At 48.3% G+C, this 18,543-nt stretch overlaps 6 protein-coding genes across 6 annotated transcripts; 4 read left to right on the forward strand and 2 right to left on the reverse strand.

The window, feature by feature from the left end:
- Nucleotides 1–148: 148 nt before the first annotated feature.
- On the reverse strand, nt 149–2,061 carry Asppvi_005443 (uncharacterized protein; the record flags this gene model as incomplete). The annotated part of the gene is made up of 4 exons (XM_043301365.1): nt 149–634; nt 689–1,511; nt 1,580–1,941; nt 2,011–2,061. 4 exons carry the CDS (start codon nt 2,059–2,061, stop codon nt 149–151), a joined length of 1,722 nt encoding a protein of 573 aa, XP_043157300.1.
- Nucleotides 2,062–5,876: 3,815 nt separating this feature from the next.
- Nucleotides 5,877–7,111, forward strand: Asppvi_005444 (zinc-binding alcohol dehydrogenase family protein; the record flags this gene model as incomplete). Its single annotated transcript, XM_043301366.1, has 4 exons — nt 5,877–5,984; nt 6,044–6,131; nt 6,203–6,360; nt 6,431–7,111. 4 exons carry the CDS (start codon nt 5,877–5,879, stop codon nt 7,109–7,111), a joined length of 1,035 nt encoding a protein of 344 aa, XP_043157301.1.
- A 471-nt stretch (nt 7,112–7,582) lies between these two features.
- On the reverse strand, nt 7,583–9,325 carry Asppvi_005445 (tetratricopeptide repeat protein; the record flags this gene model as incomplete). The annotated part of the gene is made up of 1 exon (XM_043301367.1): nt 7,583–9,325. One exon carries the CDS (start codon nt 9,323–9,325, stop codon nt 7,583–7,585), a length of 1,743 nt encoding a protein of 580 aa, XP_043157302.1.
- Nucleotides 9,326–10,797: 1,472 nt separating this feature from the next.
- On the forward strand, nt 10,798–12,403 carry Asppvi_005446 (uncharacterized protein; the record flags this gene model as incomplete). The annotated part of the gene is made up of 5 exons (XM_043301368.1): nt 10,798–11,178; nt 11,237–11,275; nt 11,347–11,415; nt 11,475–11,719; nt 12,016–12,403. The coding sequence occupies 5 exons, from the start codon at nt 10,798–10,800 to the stop codon at nt 12,401–12,403; spliced, it is 1,122 nt and encodes a 373-aa protein (XP_043157303.1).
- A 749-nt stretch (nt 12,404–13,152) lies between these two features.
- On the forward strand, nt 13,153–14,202 carry Asppvi_005447 (NAD(P)H-dependent flavin oxidoreductase; the record flags this gene model as incomplete). The annotated part of the gene is made up of 1 exon (XM_043301369.1): nt 13,153–14,202. One exon carries the CDS (start codon nt 13,153–13,155, stop codon nt 14,200–14,202), a length of 1,050 nt encoding a protein of 349 aa, XP_043157304.1.
- A 1,795-nt stretch (nt 14,203–15,997) lies between these two features.
- Nucleotides 15,998–17,641, forward strand: Asppvi_005448 (uncharacterized protein; the record flags this gene model as incomplete). The annotated part of the gene is made up of 2 exons (XM_043301370.1): nt 15,998–16,967; nt 17,049–17,641. 2 exons carry the CDS (start codon nt 15,998–16,000, stop codon nt 17,639–17,641), a joined length of 1,563 nt encoding a protein of 520 aa, XP_043157305.1.
- Nucleotides 17,642–18,543: the final 902 nt, after the last annotated feature.

An 18,543-nucleotide genomic window follows, 5' to 3' on the forward strand; every position in this document is an offset into this window, starting at 1 on the left:
AACGATTTCAAGGAGTACGGAGGATTCGGACGAAGGTCCTCTATTTACTATGTATATGATAACGTCAATGGATTTGGCACATGATTCACAGTTTCCTCAGTTTGATAAACAGCTGTAAATCAGTAGAAGACAAGCAGAGCGTACTAGGTTAAAGTGGAAAAGCTGGAGTTTTGAGTACACGAGGAAACCTGCTGAGCCGTTGGGGCTTTGAATCTGCGCTGGAGCGATTCATAGAATTGTGATAGGCCATGCTGTTCTCGTCTAATATTCTAATCAGGCGGGCATAGTCGCTTTCCAACTCGTTGAGACGCGTCTCGTGATTATCTTCAAGAGGAGAATAGATTTCAAATATATTTGTGCACTCTTCTTCTGCGCTGGCATACTCTGGAGGCCATTGCGGAAACCAGCGCAAGTTTTCGCCCGTTTTCAGCGTAATCATCTCCAGAACGGACGGTCCTCTGAGTTCAAAGAACCGTTTTGCAAAGTCTTGCGCCTTTGACTTTGTCAAAACTCGCGCAAACTCCTGCTCCATTGAATGATAATCTTTTGCACGAGCGATACCTAGTCCGACATGAATGGAAAATCGTCGAAGATTCTTGAAGCTGGTTGCTATGACACTGACAATATCGTCGGGCTAAACAGACAAAGATCAACTCCAGCAGCGGAAGGGATCCAGGTCACGACTTACCCATGTGCCATTCGGATCCAAATCAATTTCCAAGGTCGTAAGCTTGGGGCAATGCTGATTTAAATCTTTCAGCTGCTCAACGTCCAGAGTCTCCCTTTCCCTATCAGGTTCTTCGATCGTATGTAAGCAAATATGCTTCAGGTTGGATTGATGAACCACAGAAGATAATGAAGGGACCGCTCCTTTAGCGGTCAGACTTTCCAGAGTATCAAATGAGCACAAAAAGGCATCAAGTTCAGCTGACGAGCTCAAACGATCGTAGCTAGTAATTTGAAATTCTTTCAAATTGACCACCTTTCCCGTGGCTAGCTCCAAGAGCCTCGGGGTAGATGGTGGTAGCTGGACGCCAAGACTGAGAGAGTGTAGTCTGTCCCAAGGGAACCTATCTCGCCAGAGAGCAAGTTCATCTCCTTGGAAAGGATAACCACTCAGTGAGAGGCTTTTAAGCGGTGGGAATGTTGCTTCTTCGGATAGAACAAGCTCCAGTATCCTGGTAGGAGAGGGCGGGCCACCCAGCACGCAGCCTCCTCGCAGCCAATTGATAGATACTGATAGTTCTTCAAGATTCGGAAAGGCATTGAAAAGCTCATGCAAAGCCAACCTCTGCGGCTCCCACACGCGGACCCCGGATCTATGTGTCTCCGGACGGTCTCTGGGAGCTTCAGCTTGGGCATCTACAGAAGTATGCAGTTTCTGCACAAAGGGCATCTTAATGTTGACCCTAGTTCTGCCATCTTCTCCCAGGAGATGAAGCTTCGGAGATTTTTTATGGCTGAGAAGGGCATTCACAAACCTATCTGTTATTGGAAGCTTGTTCTGGAAGCTATATCCGAATTTTAGCACATCCCGATCAACCGTGTAGAGGATGAAAAAGGTCAGTCTGCAACCTACACTATGGCCTCTAAATTTGGCAGTTTACTTACCAGAGTAGCGAGAGCATCGTTGGGCGGCTGCAGCTTTCGCCAAACACGATCTACTGTTCTCATGTTGTTCATTTTATCAAAAACAATTTCATGCACAAATCCCCGTAATATATCATTATTGTCGTCCAGAAGCCTGCACAAGAGGCCAAAGGAAAGATTATCGGCCTCATCTTGTGTCTCTACGTCTTCATCATCGGGTAACTTGGACCAGTGACTTCCGTCGATATGCGGGTCGCGGAAAATAAGTGACCGGTACAAGAGAGGGGTTGCGATTGCATCAAATAATCGGCATACACTGCACACATTTCTGAGATCGTTCCTGGTAGCTAACTGTATGGCATTTCAGCATAGGTCAGATTCTAGAGCATGCATCAGAAAAGAACCTAGTATGAAGCGTACAAATTGGAAGACCAGATACCATATCTCTGGTATCATAATGGGCGCACCCATGGCTTGGAATGTTCTTTGCTCCAAGCTAAAGCTGAGCGAAGTTTCGTGCAAAAGGTAGAACGTGAGATCAAGCAGGTTTCTTGTAGGGGTAGTGGGGGCTATTTAGGGGTCTCAGGCCAGTCAGTTGTTGTTGGAGTCGCAATCAACCGCGACTTCAAGAACGGGATGGGCGAGACCAAAAGAGACGGCGACCTTGAGTTTGATAATATCTTCGTAGGGGTCGGCACAGATAATGGATATATTCGCATGCCTTACGAATATTCGTAGCTTTAGTCACGTGATGAAAAATGTAGTTAGAAATAAATGTTGATTATGATATACTGGTTGTTCAGCGTGCTTTATATATTGCTTGAAAACAGTATTAGTGGTCTACGTTCCACAAATGACTGGAGAACTGGCTTATATCACATGATACAGACCGTCACTATTGGCTGCCGCGCTTTTATGTAAATGTCTTGGCAACATTGCGAATTAGTGGTTATATTCGTAGAGGTTTGTGTATTACGAATGCGAGTGCGAATGCGAATATCTCAAAGTCCTACAGATTGGGGGGGAATAGATCGTTGGTGCCGAGTATGGAATGTACTCGACGAGGTGGTACCATCAGCTCAATTGGATACATAGGCCATCAGAACCATGGCGATCTTGCGGACTTTCTGTTGGTTCTTATTGATAGGATCATAAATCTGACGGGAGTCTTGTGACTATAGTATGGTGTTCACTATGTGAAGTGCTAGGTGTGCATCCTAAAGCTTGCTTATTCAGCGAGGGGAGCAAAGTTACTGAATTAGGATAATAAGAGATGGTGCTCATTATCACTCTTGATAACTCAGATGGACACCCGTATTTGAGGATTTATGCGTGGGTTACTTGGATCTCGAGGTAGTGTATCCCTGATGGGAAATAGGACTGTGACTGAGGAATAGGTAGTTGCACTCTACTGAATACAAAGTCCAGTCTTAGCTGACTGGTACGCCGGGATGGCTCCTGGAAAGAAGCGAATCAGTCTCACCGCACATTGATACTGTAATAAATACGGTAGAGATTATTGCGTCATTCCTGACAATATTCGTTTGCAGCAGTTTTAGTACTCGTTAAGGGAGTAACGAGGTACTTCGATCACTGAATAATGACCCAGGTAACCCAGTCATTGGGAATAGTTGTGGCCAGATTACTGTGTTTGCGTGGGCGTAGTGAGAGAAAGGAGTGTTAATATAATAGTTATAACAGGGCTACTTAGGACGAACAAATCAAAGATTAGAGGGCAAGGGATGGCTTGAATGGATGACAACTAGGTAAAAGAGTGGGTGTAATGGTTACTGAAAGCTACACAACCGAGTACTTTAGTGTTCTGTTCATATCTGCCCTCTGTTTGCCTAATGAAACCCCCACAAACCGAAGGAAAAGTTCTCATCTGTCGCAAGAAGCCGGAACAAACTCACATATAGCAAGCAGGTGGCGGCCAAATCCCATTTGCATCTTTCGACCGAGCCGCTACTCTGTAAAGCATCTCTAGCTTAGATGTATAGTAATATAGCTAATATCTTACTTCTGGCAGAGGAAGATCTTGCTGCATAAGATGAGCAAATAATATCAGTATAATATATTTAATATACACCTTGAGTGGTCTTACTGTCTTACCTGGTTCTAAAAGCTAAATAAAGGTCTTACAGCATTACCAGATTGTACAGCATCCTCATCTACATAGAGAAAGGCATCTAATTACAGGCCCTCAGGTAACTTACCTCTATCATGCATGGAAAGAAACTAAGATTGAAGAGTAGTAATATTATTGCTATCATCATTAATAATACCAGCCTCCATATAATGAAGAGTAAACTTTGCTAGGACCTCCTTATTTATAGCCTGTGCCTAAAAATATAGTCTATAATAAATAGCTGTTTTGATACATTCCTTAAATAATAGCTACTAAGGCATATTTTTTAAAAAAGAAGACCAGAAGCCTATAGACTACTATCTGGTTTAGGGATAGAATATGCTCCTGCCATGGCATATATAAGTAAACTAGAGATTCTAGATATTATTATTACTTAGGGATTTTAATGCCTTGCAATTCACATCTCCCTATCTTTTTATAATAATATAGGCGCTCTTCTGCGCATATTTCATCTCTTCTATAGTAATAGTAGTAATAGCTCTCTGCATAAGTTTGTAATTAGCAGCACTAAGCCATGCTACTTTATACTAGTCTCTTATTTTAGCTGGAATTAACACCAATGACTAGTATAGCAGATTCTTTATATATTAGGGAGTCTCTGTTCTGGATGGCCTTTCTGACTAGTTTAGACAGGCTTTATCCATAGACCCTGCGACAGAGAGCGTCCTCCTCTTCTGGGGGTAGGCAGTAGGTAATTTTTCTTCGCTCTTGGTCTGTAAGGGAGATTGGATTGGTATATAGCTTAATTATAAAGAGTATAAGTGGCTTTATCTAAAGTAAGAGGGGCCATCTCAATGTTGAGTACGACGTCTCTGTCAAACAGTAGGATAGGTCTGGACATGCTGATGCTTTCTTATGTGGTGACTGTGTGGTTCGATGTTAAGTTGTCTTGCAAACACATCACAGAATAACTAAGTTAACAGTTAGTGTATCAACCACTAAGCAGCACACCCAGTCCAGAGCCACCCATAAATTAATTCCCTTCCAGATATCGATATGTTTTAACGACGTCTGAGTTACGTGTTGGCACCCATGCTTCCTATACCTATTCAAGGATTAGAATACTTTTCTCCATCACCTGTTCATTCTCTCAAGATGTTTTCTCGACATGTTTTTCATCCTTTAGTAATACTGATCATTACTGATCAATTTCCCTGAAAGCATGCACGTGAGATCATTGTGCCCCTTGGTCATTAGCCGCTGTGTCTCAGCTCCACCTCAGCAGTCTTCCCTCCTTACTAATCATCTATACATACCTAGCTGACTTCTGTCTACAGAGGTCTGGAGTGCACTTCTGCCACCCATTGTAGTCTCCTAACCACAGGAGTACATATCTTTCAGTTCTACGTGTTCTGTATATCTAAGAAGCTATACCTATACTAATTTAAATTTAGTGAGCATTAGTTCTGATTTCTGCAGTTCAGTTATGCAGCAAGCACTACTATCTAGATAGTGTTCAATGGATGATCATGGTATATAGCCCAAGCTACATCACAATTGTAAAGCCAGAGACAATCAATAGTCATATAACAAGACCATCTCGAAATGTGTTTGCTCATTTTATACTCCCTCCGAGATGCAGGAGCAGTCTGGAATTTAAAAAAATATATTTGTGGTCAGCTCCAATACTAGAACTCACATATTATGCATTGAGTCCTATAATACAGAGTAGTAGTTTATGCCAACTAAGAATTCCAGATGGGAGGGCAACTTTTAGTACCATGGTTGCACCATGAGACTGCTGAAATGCAGATGCGCCGTGCAATAACCGCATCCATCCATGGCTTGGCTATCCCGAGTCTAGAACACATACATGCATCACCTTTGGGACGAACTGGGTCATATGCAGCTAGTGAATCAGCGCCAAGTAACTCAAAGAGTCAAACAATAAGCACTAAAATGACACTAGAAAAAGGGAACCCGTTGCTGCCATCCAAAACATTATATTAGTTTCCTGTTCGACCTCGGACAGCATTATCTCTGACTTTTGGCGCACATGCTCCCCTTTAAAAAGTGGAGAGTTCCTTTCGACCCACGCGATCCAAACAATTTCCTAACTCGCTACTTGTCTGCTCTCATTTATCTCAGTTGTTTTGGACTTATTGCCTGAACCACTTTCATACCTTTCATGTCAATCATGCCAGACAAGCAAAATGTCGCAGCATGGCTCCCTCGTGTTGGGGTAAAGCTAGAGCTTGGTCCGGCCCCGATGCATGAGCCTGGCGATGATGAGTTACTCATCCAGGTAGGAGATGATGCGCATATGTAAATCTGAACACAGTCTTCAAGTTTAATATGTTATAGACCAAAGCTGTGGCCATTCAACCAGCGGAATATAAAATACAGGATGGTGTTCTTCCGTTTCCCTTGTCGTACCCTACAGTTATAGGATGTTCGTGAACCAAGGCCCACTCGTCCGACCTAATACATCTTGAGCACGTCAATAAGCTGATCACGTAGCAGTGTGCTTTTCAGGAATAGTCGTTCAAACAGGCCCTGGTGTGACGCGTTTCCACATCGGAGACCGAGTTGTCACCAATAGCGCAGGAACTCTGCGCAATGATGCCCGGTTCGGGGCCCTGCAGCGCTTCGCTTTGACTACGCAGCAACTTACGGCGAAGGTTTTGCTCTCCTTCTTATGCAGATCCCCTGTGTGGTTGACCATTGGTGATTTAATCATTTTTGAACTAGATTGGTGAGGCATCTTTCGAGAAAGCCGCTGCTCTCGCCTCCAACTTGTATGGTGCAATGAGTGCGCTTGTCTTGCACTTGCACCTGGACAAGCCTTCCGCCACGCCTGATCCATCCAATAAGACCAAGAAGGTTCTAATCTGGGGTGCATCCTCTTCATTCGGTGCAAATGCCGTCCAAATTGCAGCTAGTGCAGGGTACACGGTTGTGGGTGTTGCATCTGCTTCGAACGCCAGTTTAGTCAAATCTTTGGGAGCTACTGAGTTTGTGGACAGGACGCAGGCTTCTGCGGCTGAGGATTTGATTGAAATTGGTCCCTTCCATGCCGTCCTTGCCGCTGCGGACTCAGCGAAGGACCAGGTGGTGATCGGAACGGTCTTGGCTGCTCAAGGCGGGGGTACGTTTTTATCCACAATGGGTGTGAGAGAAGGCGTAAAGCTGCCAGATGGGGTTAGGGGCGTCTTTGCCCAGTTTTTGGACGACTATCTCGATCCCAGAAATGCCGATTTCACTAGCTGGGTATGGTGGGAGTATCTAGAGGAGGCGGTCGCAAAGGACCAAATCCAGGCACTCCCGACCAGGATCATGGGGGGGTTGAGCAACACACAGAAAGCTTGGGATCTCCTCAGACAGGGCAAGACTAGTGCTGAAAGATTAATCATTCAGCCAAATGCCGAGTAGACACAGTTTATTCTATGGAGTCCTCTGAATTAATCTGATGTAAAGGCTGAACTGTTAGAAGGGCTTGCACTTCTTATTCTTCTTGGGATTAATTTTCCGTGGAATCATAAGGGTAACCAAGTACAGATGACGAGGCTCTACAGATATGTGTTTCTTCGCCGTATTCATTTGTGCCAGAAAAAGGAGGCCAACTCCTGATCAGATGCATTGGTTTGTCTTGTAACGCTGGCTGTGAAAGTAAGGATGAAGCAAGAACAAAACTCCTTTATAACATAGCTGGATCGTGGTGTCAGTATTCAACAGAGATACAAGGTACTCCCATACAGGCTGTACCAACTATGGAAACGCCTCAAGTAGTACCTCCCCAGTCTCCTTGGACAACCAGAAGCTTTCCAAATGGAAATTGGACAGGGAAATCAATCAATTTCACTATTATCTGTCGAAGCATACACTAACGTTCAAGTGATCCTCTCAGTGGCAGTTCCCATTGGAACTACAACCTTCAATGACACGCGGGGCTTGTGACGTATCCAATCGGCAAAAGCACGAAGCTGTGATGGGAATGTCAGCTACAGCTAGCGCCAGCTTTACTGCAGGCTCGACGGCCGCCGCTTCCTCCATTCTTCCCAACCGCGTCAAGCACTCATGATACCCTTGGAGCGACCAAACATTGTTCGGGTGGCGGCGGGGACGAATCAGCGAGTCATCGAGTCCAAGGTCAGCGCGGTACACTTTGGCCGCTTCCTCAAGATGGCCTTGTTCCAGGAGAAGGGCCGCGTAGGCATGTCGACTGGGTTGCATCCATGACCACGGTTCACTATAAGGAAGCCTGTCATCAAGTTCGATGGATCTGCGCAGATGGTCAAAGGCCTTGGCGTAGTTTTGACGGCGATACTCGATTTCCCCATCCAGCATGGCCGCGGCCACGGCCAACGTATGCGTACACTTGCTATTATAGGCACGGCGGGTCTCGGGGACAAGTGCACAAGTCCGCTGAAAAAGCTCCCGCTGCTCTAGGGCTCCATCTACATCTCCTGTAGCCGCATAGGCAACTCCCTTGGCGTAATATGTAGTTGCCGTCGTGACTCTGTACAGTTCAGGGTCATTCGGTAATTCTCTTTGTTTCAGCGCCTCCCACATTCCGAAGCGCACCATGACATGTAAGTGAATGGACATGAAGTTCTCTAACCAATCAGCCATGGGCGGGGACTCAATCCGTAGCACATCTTCAGGGACTGAAGCCTCCATCCGAGCAACCGCATCCAGAGCTGTATTGAGTTTTCCGGAAAGCATAGCCGCATAGATGAGGGAATGGTAGTCGTGAAGTCGATAGAACGTATAGAAGTTGTACGGACCGGTGCGGCGCACATACTTGTCATCAGCTAGAGTAGCCTTGTAATTGGACGCAATCGAACGCCGCCAATCCCCGATCAGAATATCGAGATGAGTTGGCATGTGGTGGATGTGGCCTGCATCGGGCATCAAGTCACGCAGCTGGTCGGCGACATTGATACCTAACTCAGGATTCGGCGACATTTCAATAAAGTGGATGTAGAGGTGCAGTAGCCCAGGGTGCGTGTCAGACCCTTTTTTAGTCAGAGCGCACTCTAGTACCTCCTTGACCTCCATTGTGGCTGCTTTGGGATTCGGTTCGCCAGTGAACAGATCCCAGAGTGCCCAAGGAGTCTGGTTCATCAACGAGTCCGCGTAGAGAACTGCGACATCCAGATCGTCACCAAAGGCTCGATAAACAGGCTCCATGGCCGTCGCGTACGCATGGTTCACCGCCAACTGCTCCGCAGTATTGGGTGGGGAGGCGCTCTGGAATCGGAATTGGATGGCTTCGATCAACCCTTGCTCGATTGGAGTCGCATTGTTTGCATGTTCCTTGGCCTTGCGTGACGCATCGTATGCCCGTTTCATGCAGGCCTTCAAGTCTGCCCTGTCAAAACGGTCCCACGGCTTGTTGTAGTTGGGACCCACTGCGTACGCCAGCCCCCAATAAGCTATGGCGCACGACGGATCGTGAGCGATGGCTTGCTCAAAGCAGTAGGCGCCCTCAACATGATTGAAGGCATAAACCCAACTGAGGCCCCGATTGAACCAGGTCTGAGTGTCTGGGCTGGAGGTGGTGATCTTCCGACCGAAAGAGCCGAGATCGTAGTATTCATCGCCAGCCGACACGGGTAGCATGATGTCTGACAGATGAGTCATGATTAGAGGGAGTTACACCAAGAGTAACCAAATCAGCAACTGAGGAGGTGGTGGTGTGAGCGAAGACCTTCTCGTGACAGACAGGCTGGATATGCATGTGGAGGTGGGGTCTTGAGCGACATATGACACTGAGACATCGGCCTTTGATTGTAAGCTTCTGTCCACTCATCTATTGATACTAGCAGAAAGCGATAGCATCGGATCTGTAGTACCGGTAGATAAACTACGCTGATCTGTGGTCTGATATTGATCACTGTCCAGAACCCACTTTCCCGGCCTTTGTGGCGATCTTTCCGGAGTTCATCGGATACTTGTCGGCCTAAGGCCATCAAACACGACCATAGCGGGGAGATGACTAATACGCCAGCAGTCACCCTCATGATCGAGAACTTGAATCAATTGATAAATTTGTCCTCTCGAGGCATAATCTTAGGCTTCAGATGGTTTCGAGGGGTGGATAAGGACAATTGCCGCCAAGAAAACGGCAGACTGTAGAGCAATAGTATGTCGACTACCCAGGATCAGCTCAGCCACATGTGAAATCTGCATGTCTCGCATGGTGTGTACTGTAGCCTATCCTATTCTCATCCGTGAATTTGGCCTAGGCCTTTGTTTATTGCTCCTCACTGCAGAATCTCTTTCCTCAGTTTAAAAAGAGTTAAATCCGAGGCCAACTGCTGACGTCCGATAGCCGCGCATCCAAGACTTGGTGTGATGGGTAGAGCCCTTGTGCGAATGTAAGGTTCAACCTGCCTCGTGCCCTCCGATCTTTCCTATCCCTTGCTGATTGAAGCCTTCCCAGTGTTTTAACAGTCGACGGGAATGTCATTACCGCCCCAGTCGGCGAGGGGGAGCCCGAAGAGGAATCAAAGCAGCTGAAAGTCTCGCGCGCAAACAAGCCTCCATCGTTGCCCCATACGTTAGTAGCATCGATAATGGAGCCTATCTGACTCCCCTTTCCTCTGAGACCACTGATATCAACAGTGAGCGAGATTTCTTCCTGAGCCTATCCTCAATTCTCTCAGCTTACCGTTCATCGTAGGTCCTGTTCTACACAACATCATTGGCATTAACTCATCTCTTGGTGGTTTACAAGACCCCAATGGGATCATCAATCATGGAGCCACCATGCGCACAGCTCCGTCTCCCGTTGAAACAACTACGGTGACACTGCGAGCATACCGCTGTGATCAGGACTTGCAAGTTCACAGGGATCTCTTCCAGGCCAACTTATGCCCATCTTACATGATGAGCGACTGACAATCCATCTTGGACATTGGCCTAGAGTCAACGCTTACTACATCTTCATCCATCCGTATTTCCCGTTGCTTCCGCCGCCCATTGTGTCTCAGCATGAAGATCGCCCTGTGTCCATTACCGTACCGAACATCGAACCCAGCCGCTCCTGCTTGCCTTCAACGTCGAGTAGTCCCGTGGGCCTAGCCATTGTAGCAATATTAATCTTGATCCCCATGCCTGAGGATGCTGATCCGATGAGGGAAACTGCCGTCAAGCTGAGACGCTCGTACTCTGAGCTGTACGCACAGTCAGCCTTGGCGGGCGTTGAGAGTTGTCTTGATGAGTACGAGCACATGCGCGCCGCTTTCTCTGCCGATATGGATTTGTCGCAAGCTCCGCAAAGTCCGTTGCATTCAGGCCTCCCTCTTCCTGTGGAGCCTGTTCTGGCGCTGGCGCTACTTGCTACCTATGAGTACGTCCAGCGAAGTAATATTGCGAAGATGCGTGCCCGAGCCAATCAAGCACTTACAACGGCCATGGATCTATCTCTACACACGGCTAGCACCGGTAGCTCGGAGTACTCGGACGCTCTTCGTCGTGCGTGGTGGATGGTGGTCAGTTTGCTTCCTCTCTGATGATGTCCTGCTGATCCTAACTGTTCGCTCTCAACAGATGTTTGTGGTTTATCAGTCATCTATTCTGACGGCTTCGGTAGGAGGCAAATCGGTCACAGGAGATTCAGCTAGCAGTCCTATGTTTTTGGGGCTAATTTGAATGTCTAGCCACCTATCATTACCGTTGACGATCCCCGGATCACCACACACTTTCCCGAATTTCGAGGCTGCCGTGAAGTTCGTATTCCTCCGACCTTCATCTCTTTCACGAAGCTTACTCTTCATTTGTCGTTCAGCCGTGGCCGTTGCTGGTAAAATCTCAGAAGGCATTCATCAACAGCTGCTGTATATCCCGAGAGCTGGCTCGGGAGAGCGTCGAAAGCCAGCACGCTTCGCTGCGGGATCAAATCCAGCAACTCTACACATTCATTTGTGAAGTGGCGGCGGAGGCAGATCGATTCCGATGCGTGACGAATTATTCCGGGGCTGAAGCAGACGCCTCTCGAAACCTATGGGCGATGTCCCGCGCTTTAATCCACACGTAAGTCTTCGTGTTCGCGACATACTCGCTTTCCCTGTCTAACATTCATGGCTGCCTTCTCCTTGAGATATAGTTCTCGCCTTAAGTTACATCGATTTTGCGCATTTTTGGACCATCCCATCTTCCTAGCAGATCATTGTGACCTCCCCTCGATTAACGCCGTGGGGTTCTCGGGTCCGCCCCCTCGTCTCTCTGCCAGCCGGATGGCCGAGATCGAATGCATCTTCCCCTTCACAGAGCAGGAATCTACCTCAAATCTGCCTCAAATCTGCTGTTGTGACTTCAAGAGCCTTCAGACATCTCTCGTCGCCGAACCCACGCTTGTCTGACATCGGTCTAGAGGCCGATGGGAAAGCGTCCGGCACAGCCAGGGCGTTGCGTCCATCAAGGTCGCCGCGCGAGTTGCCACATTTGGCGTGCTGTACCCTGCAGGGCTTCTACACAATTAGCATGCTTTTGTCCAAGGTCCGCAGGGCCCTGTGTTCTGGCGATCTATCAAGCTGCTATTACTTGCTGGATAGACCGACCCCGGCTACCGATGTACAGGATACAGAGCGATTGATCGAGGAGCTGCAACAGTCGCTCAATGCGCTGAGTGCATCAATCCGGGCAGATGCTGTTTTCGAGGGGTTGGCTGCTGCGGCTCGCGAGGTGGAAGATACTTTGAGTGCTACCATTGACTGACGTCGTCTGCAAAAATGTCCGTATCGCGCCGCAAATTGAATGCTTGTGGTACCAGTTAATACAGACAAAGGGACAAGATGAAAGTCCACATCCATGTACTTGGCTTTGAAAGAGCGAAGAAAAAAGCTGCGCAAGGGTTAGCTAACAGGATACACCAGTGAGCTCCATTTTAGATGTAACATGTGATTCTAGTATAACGAATTAGCCTATCTGGCTGCCTTATATATCATCATACATAAAATGTGACCACTATTTGAACGACCAAGGTTGACTCCGTCATATTGAGCAGACCTTGATTACTGGTGGTGTAAAGTATTTGTCCATTCCATTTTTACAACCATGGTTCTCAGAAATGGAATGCAGGCATCTCTACCTGCAGTCATAACCTACGGCAGAAGTGTTCTGACCCCAGAAAAATTGGCCCCGCCCCCGCCCCACTGCAAAAGCCGTAGTTTCGGCGACCAGGATTGGTCTTTCGGCCTTTGATCTCGGCTATGGGATAGCCCTAGTTCGTTGCTGAGTACAGAGGCCGAGATATCATTGACGCCATCATTTGTAGTACATTCGGCCGTGGGTATAGACTAGCCCTGGAGTTTGTCAGACTGTTCTAAATATTACTCGCCGCCACCGAAGGGAACCGGCGACTCCTAAAATTCTCGTCCACAAACACTATAAACAGCCTTTCAAACGCTCTGGAATTGCAGGTTTACGTGTTTAGTCCGCCCATTCTGATCGCTACTGATACCACCATGACACGCGTCCAACAAATCAAACAATATCTTCCCTGGGCGCAGACCCCGCTGATTATCAATGCCCCCATGAGCGGCGCGGCAACCAGCAAGCTAGCGGTTGCCGTCACTCGAGCTGGGGGACTGGGACAAATTGGCTTCCTGGACGACAAGAGGGTGCTGAGCACGGAGCTCGAAAAGACCAAACGGCAGTTAAGTGATATCACCGTTCCGAACGGGACGTTACCAATCGGAGTGGGAGTAATTGTGTTTGGGTCCCCTGTCTCGCACTGGCTTTCCCTATTTGCTGCCTACAAACCCGCCGTCGTTTGGCTATCCTTCGGGGCCTCGGGAGAGTTCCAAGAGTGGACAGCAGGGCTTCGTAGAGTCTCCCCAGATACAAAGATCTGGGTACAGGTTGGAAGCGTTGCCGCTGCGCTTGATACGGCCAGAGCCTGTCAACCCGATGCTCTGGTTCTGCAGGGAAACGATGCGGGCGGACACGGCCACGCAAGTGGAGCGAGTATCATATCGCTGCTCCCAGAGGTATGTGATGTGCTTCACGAGCATGGGTTGAGCCAGATCCCATTGATCGCGGCCGGAGGGATTGTCGATGGACGCGGTGTGGCGGCAGCTATCATGCTTGGGGCGGCGGGGGTGGTGATGGGCACACGATTTCTGGCTGCGGAGGAGACGAGCTTGCCTCGTGAGTACCGGGAGGCAATCATAGATGCCGTCGACGGGGGAGTGTCAACCGTGCGGTCAAGGGTCTTTGACGAGATCTGGGGCCCGAGTCCGTGGCCGGAGTTGTATGACGGACGGTGTCTGAGGAATGGATGTTATGATGATGTGGCCGCGGGAATTCCCATTCAAGAAGTCGTTAGGCGGTTCTACTTGCGTCTAAAGGAAGGACAGGACAAGGAGCTTGACTTCAAGGAGGCAGGGAGTGTCTGGGCTGGCACAGGCGTGGGATTGGTGAAGAAGATTGAGGACGCGGCTACTATTGTCTGCCGGGTACGATTGGAGGCAGCTAGGAGGCTGGAGAATAGTATCTCCCTCGGTACATTGTAGTAGAGAAGTATGAAGCCGGTTCGAGCTCTTCTCATATGCTAGGCTTTATCGAATATACCGCCATTGCACTACCTGCATGCTGTTTTCTGACGTCGAAGTCATGTTTTGGCAGCTTACTATCGGTATTCATTGCTACTCCGCACACAATGCCATGCGAAACCTTGATACGAGTTTCGTCGTAAAAGTGTATTTCAAACCCCGAAGATGTCAGGCATGGCAATCCATCCATCATTAGTACGTGGGACCTCAAAAGACACGATTCGACAGGGAGCACACAGATAACGAGTACAGTCACAAGCACACTTTGGGTCAGGAGGAACACGGAAAAAGAGGAGATAAGCACTTATCCCACTTGTCTCAGCTTTGTAATACCTAGGTCTAACCATGACACCCTAGAACCAGATCAATAGTGGAAGGATGAATGCTCAAGATCATGGTCATTACATTCACTGCGTCAATTTCAACCTTATCAAGGATTTGTGTTGTAGGATCCCGCATGAACTACTCAAGTAGCTGTCTGGGTAGAAGGTCACAAAAGCAAAGTTCCTGCGCTTTCTTATCCCGAGGGGTGCAGATAGTGAGGGGGTTCTTCGCTAATACATAGCTTCCCAACCGATTCTTCCACATCAGCCACTTTGCCGTCTTGAGAATGCGTAGGATCAAGACAATGCCATCTGTTGTTTTGATACTAGCCATCTGAAGTAACCTGTAAAGCTCCAGTGGATCAACTTTATACCTGCGGCTATTGAATGTACCCGCGATACTATGGCGCGAAAACTAAATACATAACTAATAATATTTACCAAGCTGGTTGATAATAGCACTCACCGGAGAATGGCATACGTCTTTCATTTCAAGTCTCAACTGGACGATGGGTATATCCATGTTGCCTCACTAGCGACATATATTAATTCCTTAACTAAAGCAGAAAAGTAGCAGTGCAAGAGATTAGCCCACTCAAAAAAGGCCTTCAGATGATGAACTTCTCCCTGGCTGAAGTCAAAAATCTTAATCTTTCCTCAGAATCGCGATACCAAGTGTTCTCAATCAGTATCCACTAATGAAAGAGCCATTGTGCCATCAGGGTAGACAAAGGGGAGAAATAAACTTTTTCAAAAGCGGCTAGGGATCAATATAGTCATTCTCTGTGGGGAGAAGTGCATTGAGAGGACAATACATTGAGCCCCTGGGGCAGTAGGAGTACCTTAGCATATCGGGAGACCATACCTTAAAACAGCAAAACTAACCACATGGGAAATTCACAGGTCCTTGCTTTGCAAAACAAAAACCCCACTAAATTATCCTTGCTCTTTTAAACCCCTCCAACTTCAACCCTCCTCCGGTGACATCCCAACTCCAATTCATCCAACTTTGGCTCAACGTAAGATTATCAAGATGATACAAGATAGCTATGGTGTCCTCTCCAATCAACAAACTCCCATCAGAAGTACTCTTCCTCATCTTGGACTATGTCAGACAACCATCATCCGCCTCCCTGTCCTCTCACTCATCCATTTTTTCGTGTCTCCTCTGCTGCAAAGCATGGTATACGGTCACTCGACCAATGATCTACCGAGATATTGTTCTTCGCATTCATAATTTAAAATGCTTTACCGACCAGTTTCTCCAGCCATCCTTCAGACACAACCATGTCTTACAATTAATCCAGTCGTTGACAATATCGCTGAACCCGAAAGACTACCGGACACCACCAGGTCCAATAGCTGAGCGGATTGAAAAAATCAAGAACCAGTGTTTTCTCCCATTGGAGAAGTTCCCCTCCATCCTGATCCGAATGACACATCTGACCACCCTATCAACCATCATCGCCGGTGGCGGCCGATACGATCTCCACAAAGACATGATAGGCTCGATATTAGCAGCCTTGCCAGAGTCCTGCATCAACCTAGAACTTGATCTGGATCCTGTCAATATTGAATCCAAAGGTCCCGGATCAGCTCATATATGCGAGATGATTTCTCCGCACCTGTCCCGGCTGCACCACCTCCGTCTGGAAATTGGAACGATCTGTCCGGCCCTTTTCGGTGATCACTTTGCCATAGACGGATCACTCCAGCGTGAGAATCCTCCTCCTCTCTCTCATTACTATTACCCCGCTCTTCAGACCTTCATCATCAACTGCAATTTCTGGGGCAGTGCCTTGACCTGCAATATCAATGGCGCCACCGCGGCGAGTGAAGCCTTACCACCGGCGCGGGTAGCATTGGTGCAATGCCTGAGGCACCTGTTTCTACGCGGCAGCTTTCCGCGGATCCAACGTCTTTGGCTTCTCGACGGTCAACTCAACGATAACAACGACGAGTCAGTCTACGCCGCCTGGAACCGCAGGGATATTGTCAATAACAAGACCTGGGCAATACCCTGGGTCGATGTAAAGGGACCAACGCCTATAAGCTTCTATTCTGTTATTCGAACCCCCGAGGGCCGCGAATTGGTCACTCCCTCACAATATACATCGGTCTTTGCCGAGGATCAAACGTGGAAAGAGAGTACGTTGGGATCCCGGTTTCCGGCTGCGGTTTTGGCGGATCGGGGAGATTTTATCGTTCGGGATCCACCGGCCCTCAGTGTTTCCGAGTACCGGTCCATGTATAAGGGAAGTTGTTTGGCGTGGAGACATGAGCAGATAACGGGCAGGAAACTCCTGTGGGCCACACAGAGAGAGGGTCTGGTCGACCGGTCACCGTTGCATGAGATTACGCCTCCAGGATGGAGAAGAGGGATTGGTTACGAGGGAGCGATATGTGGCTTCTATCCTGATAATGGAACTACTGGTTCATAAACTGGAATCGCGTATCTACGTATTCTACCGTCGCCCGTGGAAGATCCGATCCCATCTGGTCCCGCCGTGACTCCCCCGCCCGACCCTGAAGAAGAAGACCTGGACCAAGAGTGCGCTCTCGAATTCAGTCTTCCCCTGCCGACCTACAGAGGAACCATCGGCCAAACCACCACCAGTGTCCCCATCGCCACGCCACCCCCGGCACCGTCCCCATCGTCGCCTCCGGCTCCCGCCCCGCCTGGCCGGAACCCGGCGACGGAATCCTACCACTGCTACGACTCGGGCTCGTGGATCTCCCGGGCGGCCGCCATCCAAGCCATCGACAACTTCTGCAATACCTGGGATGGAACGGTGTTGGACGCGTCGCAACCCAACACTCTGCGCACGTTGACCAGCTACTCCTACGATGACTGCATAGGCGATCTCGATGCCTGCTTGTTACAGACCATTGTCTCTGTTACGGTCGTCAATGGTTGCGGGTTCACGATGGACGGACCGTCCCCGGACCAGGACTGTGGTCGAATCCTGCGCGAGCCGATCGATAAATGCAATACGGCCAGTACCCAGTTTAAGCAAGGTGGGACGGTGACGAGCAATTGTGCTGAGTGGCGGATTGATCCGGGGGTATATTGGTGACGTGGCGGAGACAGGGTAATCCATTTAGAAGCAAAAGAAAAAAGGTGAAGGCCTCTAAAATATAGCCTTCAGATTTTGGATCCAACCAGTGTAGAAGTGAGGATTCAAATAACCTCAATACTAAGCTAGAACCGGGCGGGGAGTTCGATGATGCGATCAGGAGCCGAACTCTATCACCTCCCGGTTCGATGTCAGGAAAATGATGAGTTGGCAGTATTCTAGCTTACGGAGGAAAACGTCACGAGGCTATTGTGGGTGTTGTGGTAAGAGGTGCGACGTTCCATGAACGCATCCACTTCGTCCAAGGCACATATGGTTCGGGGATCTGCCATCACTGAGGACCATGTCCTCCCGCTCTTGGAGTGTTTAGTCCTTAGTGAGCGAGAGGTTGGTTATGATGTGGCCATTAACTAGATCAAAAGCCTTGCTGTCATTGCACGCGCCCTTACTACAATAGACGCAACGCAGTTGAGCTATGAATACTTAGAACTGTGCACAGAATCACATAAGAAATTCTCCGGTGAGGTTGGTAGTTCCTCTGGAACTGAAAAAGCAAAGTAGAGATGTTAGTCTTTTCCAAGGTTTAACATATATAAGCATATCTACTCTTCTACTCCGGTGATCAACCATAGTGATAGCACGTAAGATCGCTTGATATCAGATTGACCATAATATATCTCTAGTCATTTTGTAAGTCCAACAATCGTCCAGCAACGAATCTGGAACAGCTCCAGATCATTTAGTCCGTCTAGCCAATGGAGATCCGGGCACCCTCCGTTTTACCTGTGAGGGAGCTCTGGAAACAGCTATCAACTCCAGGGACAAGCGCCAGACACCAGAACCAACATTATAGCAACTATAGCAGCCCTTAAATACCACCCTGGCGATACTAGGTCAGGGAT

The sequence above is a fragment of the Aspergillus pseudoviridinutans genome (assembly GCF_018340605.1).
Source record: "Aspergillus pseudoviridinutans IFM 55266 DNA, scaffold_4, whole genome shotgun sequence".
Lineage (NCBI taxonomy): Eukaryota > Fungi > Ascomycota > Eurotiomycetes > Eurotiales > Aspergillaceae > Aspergillus > Aspergillus pseudoviridinutans.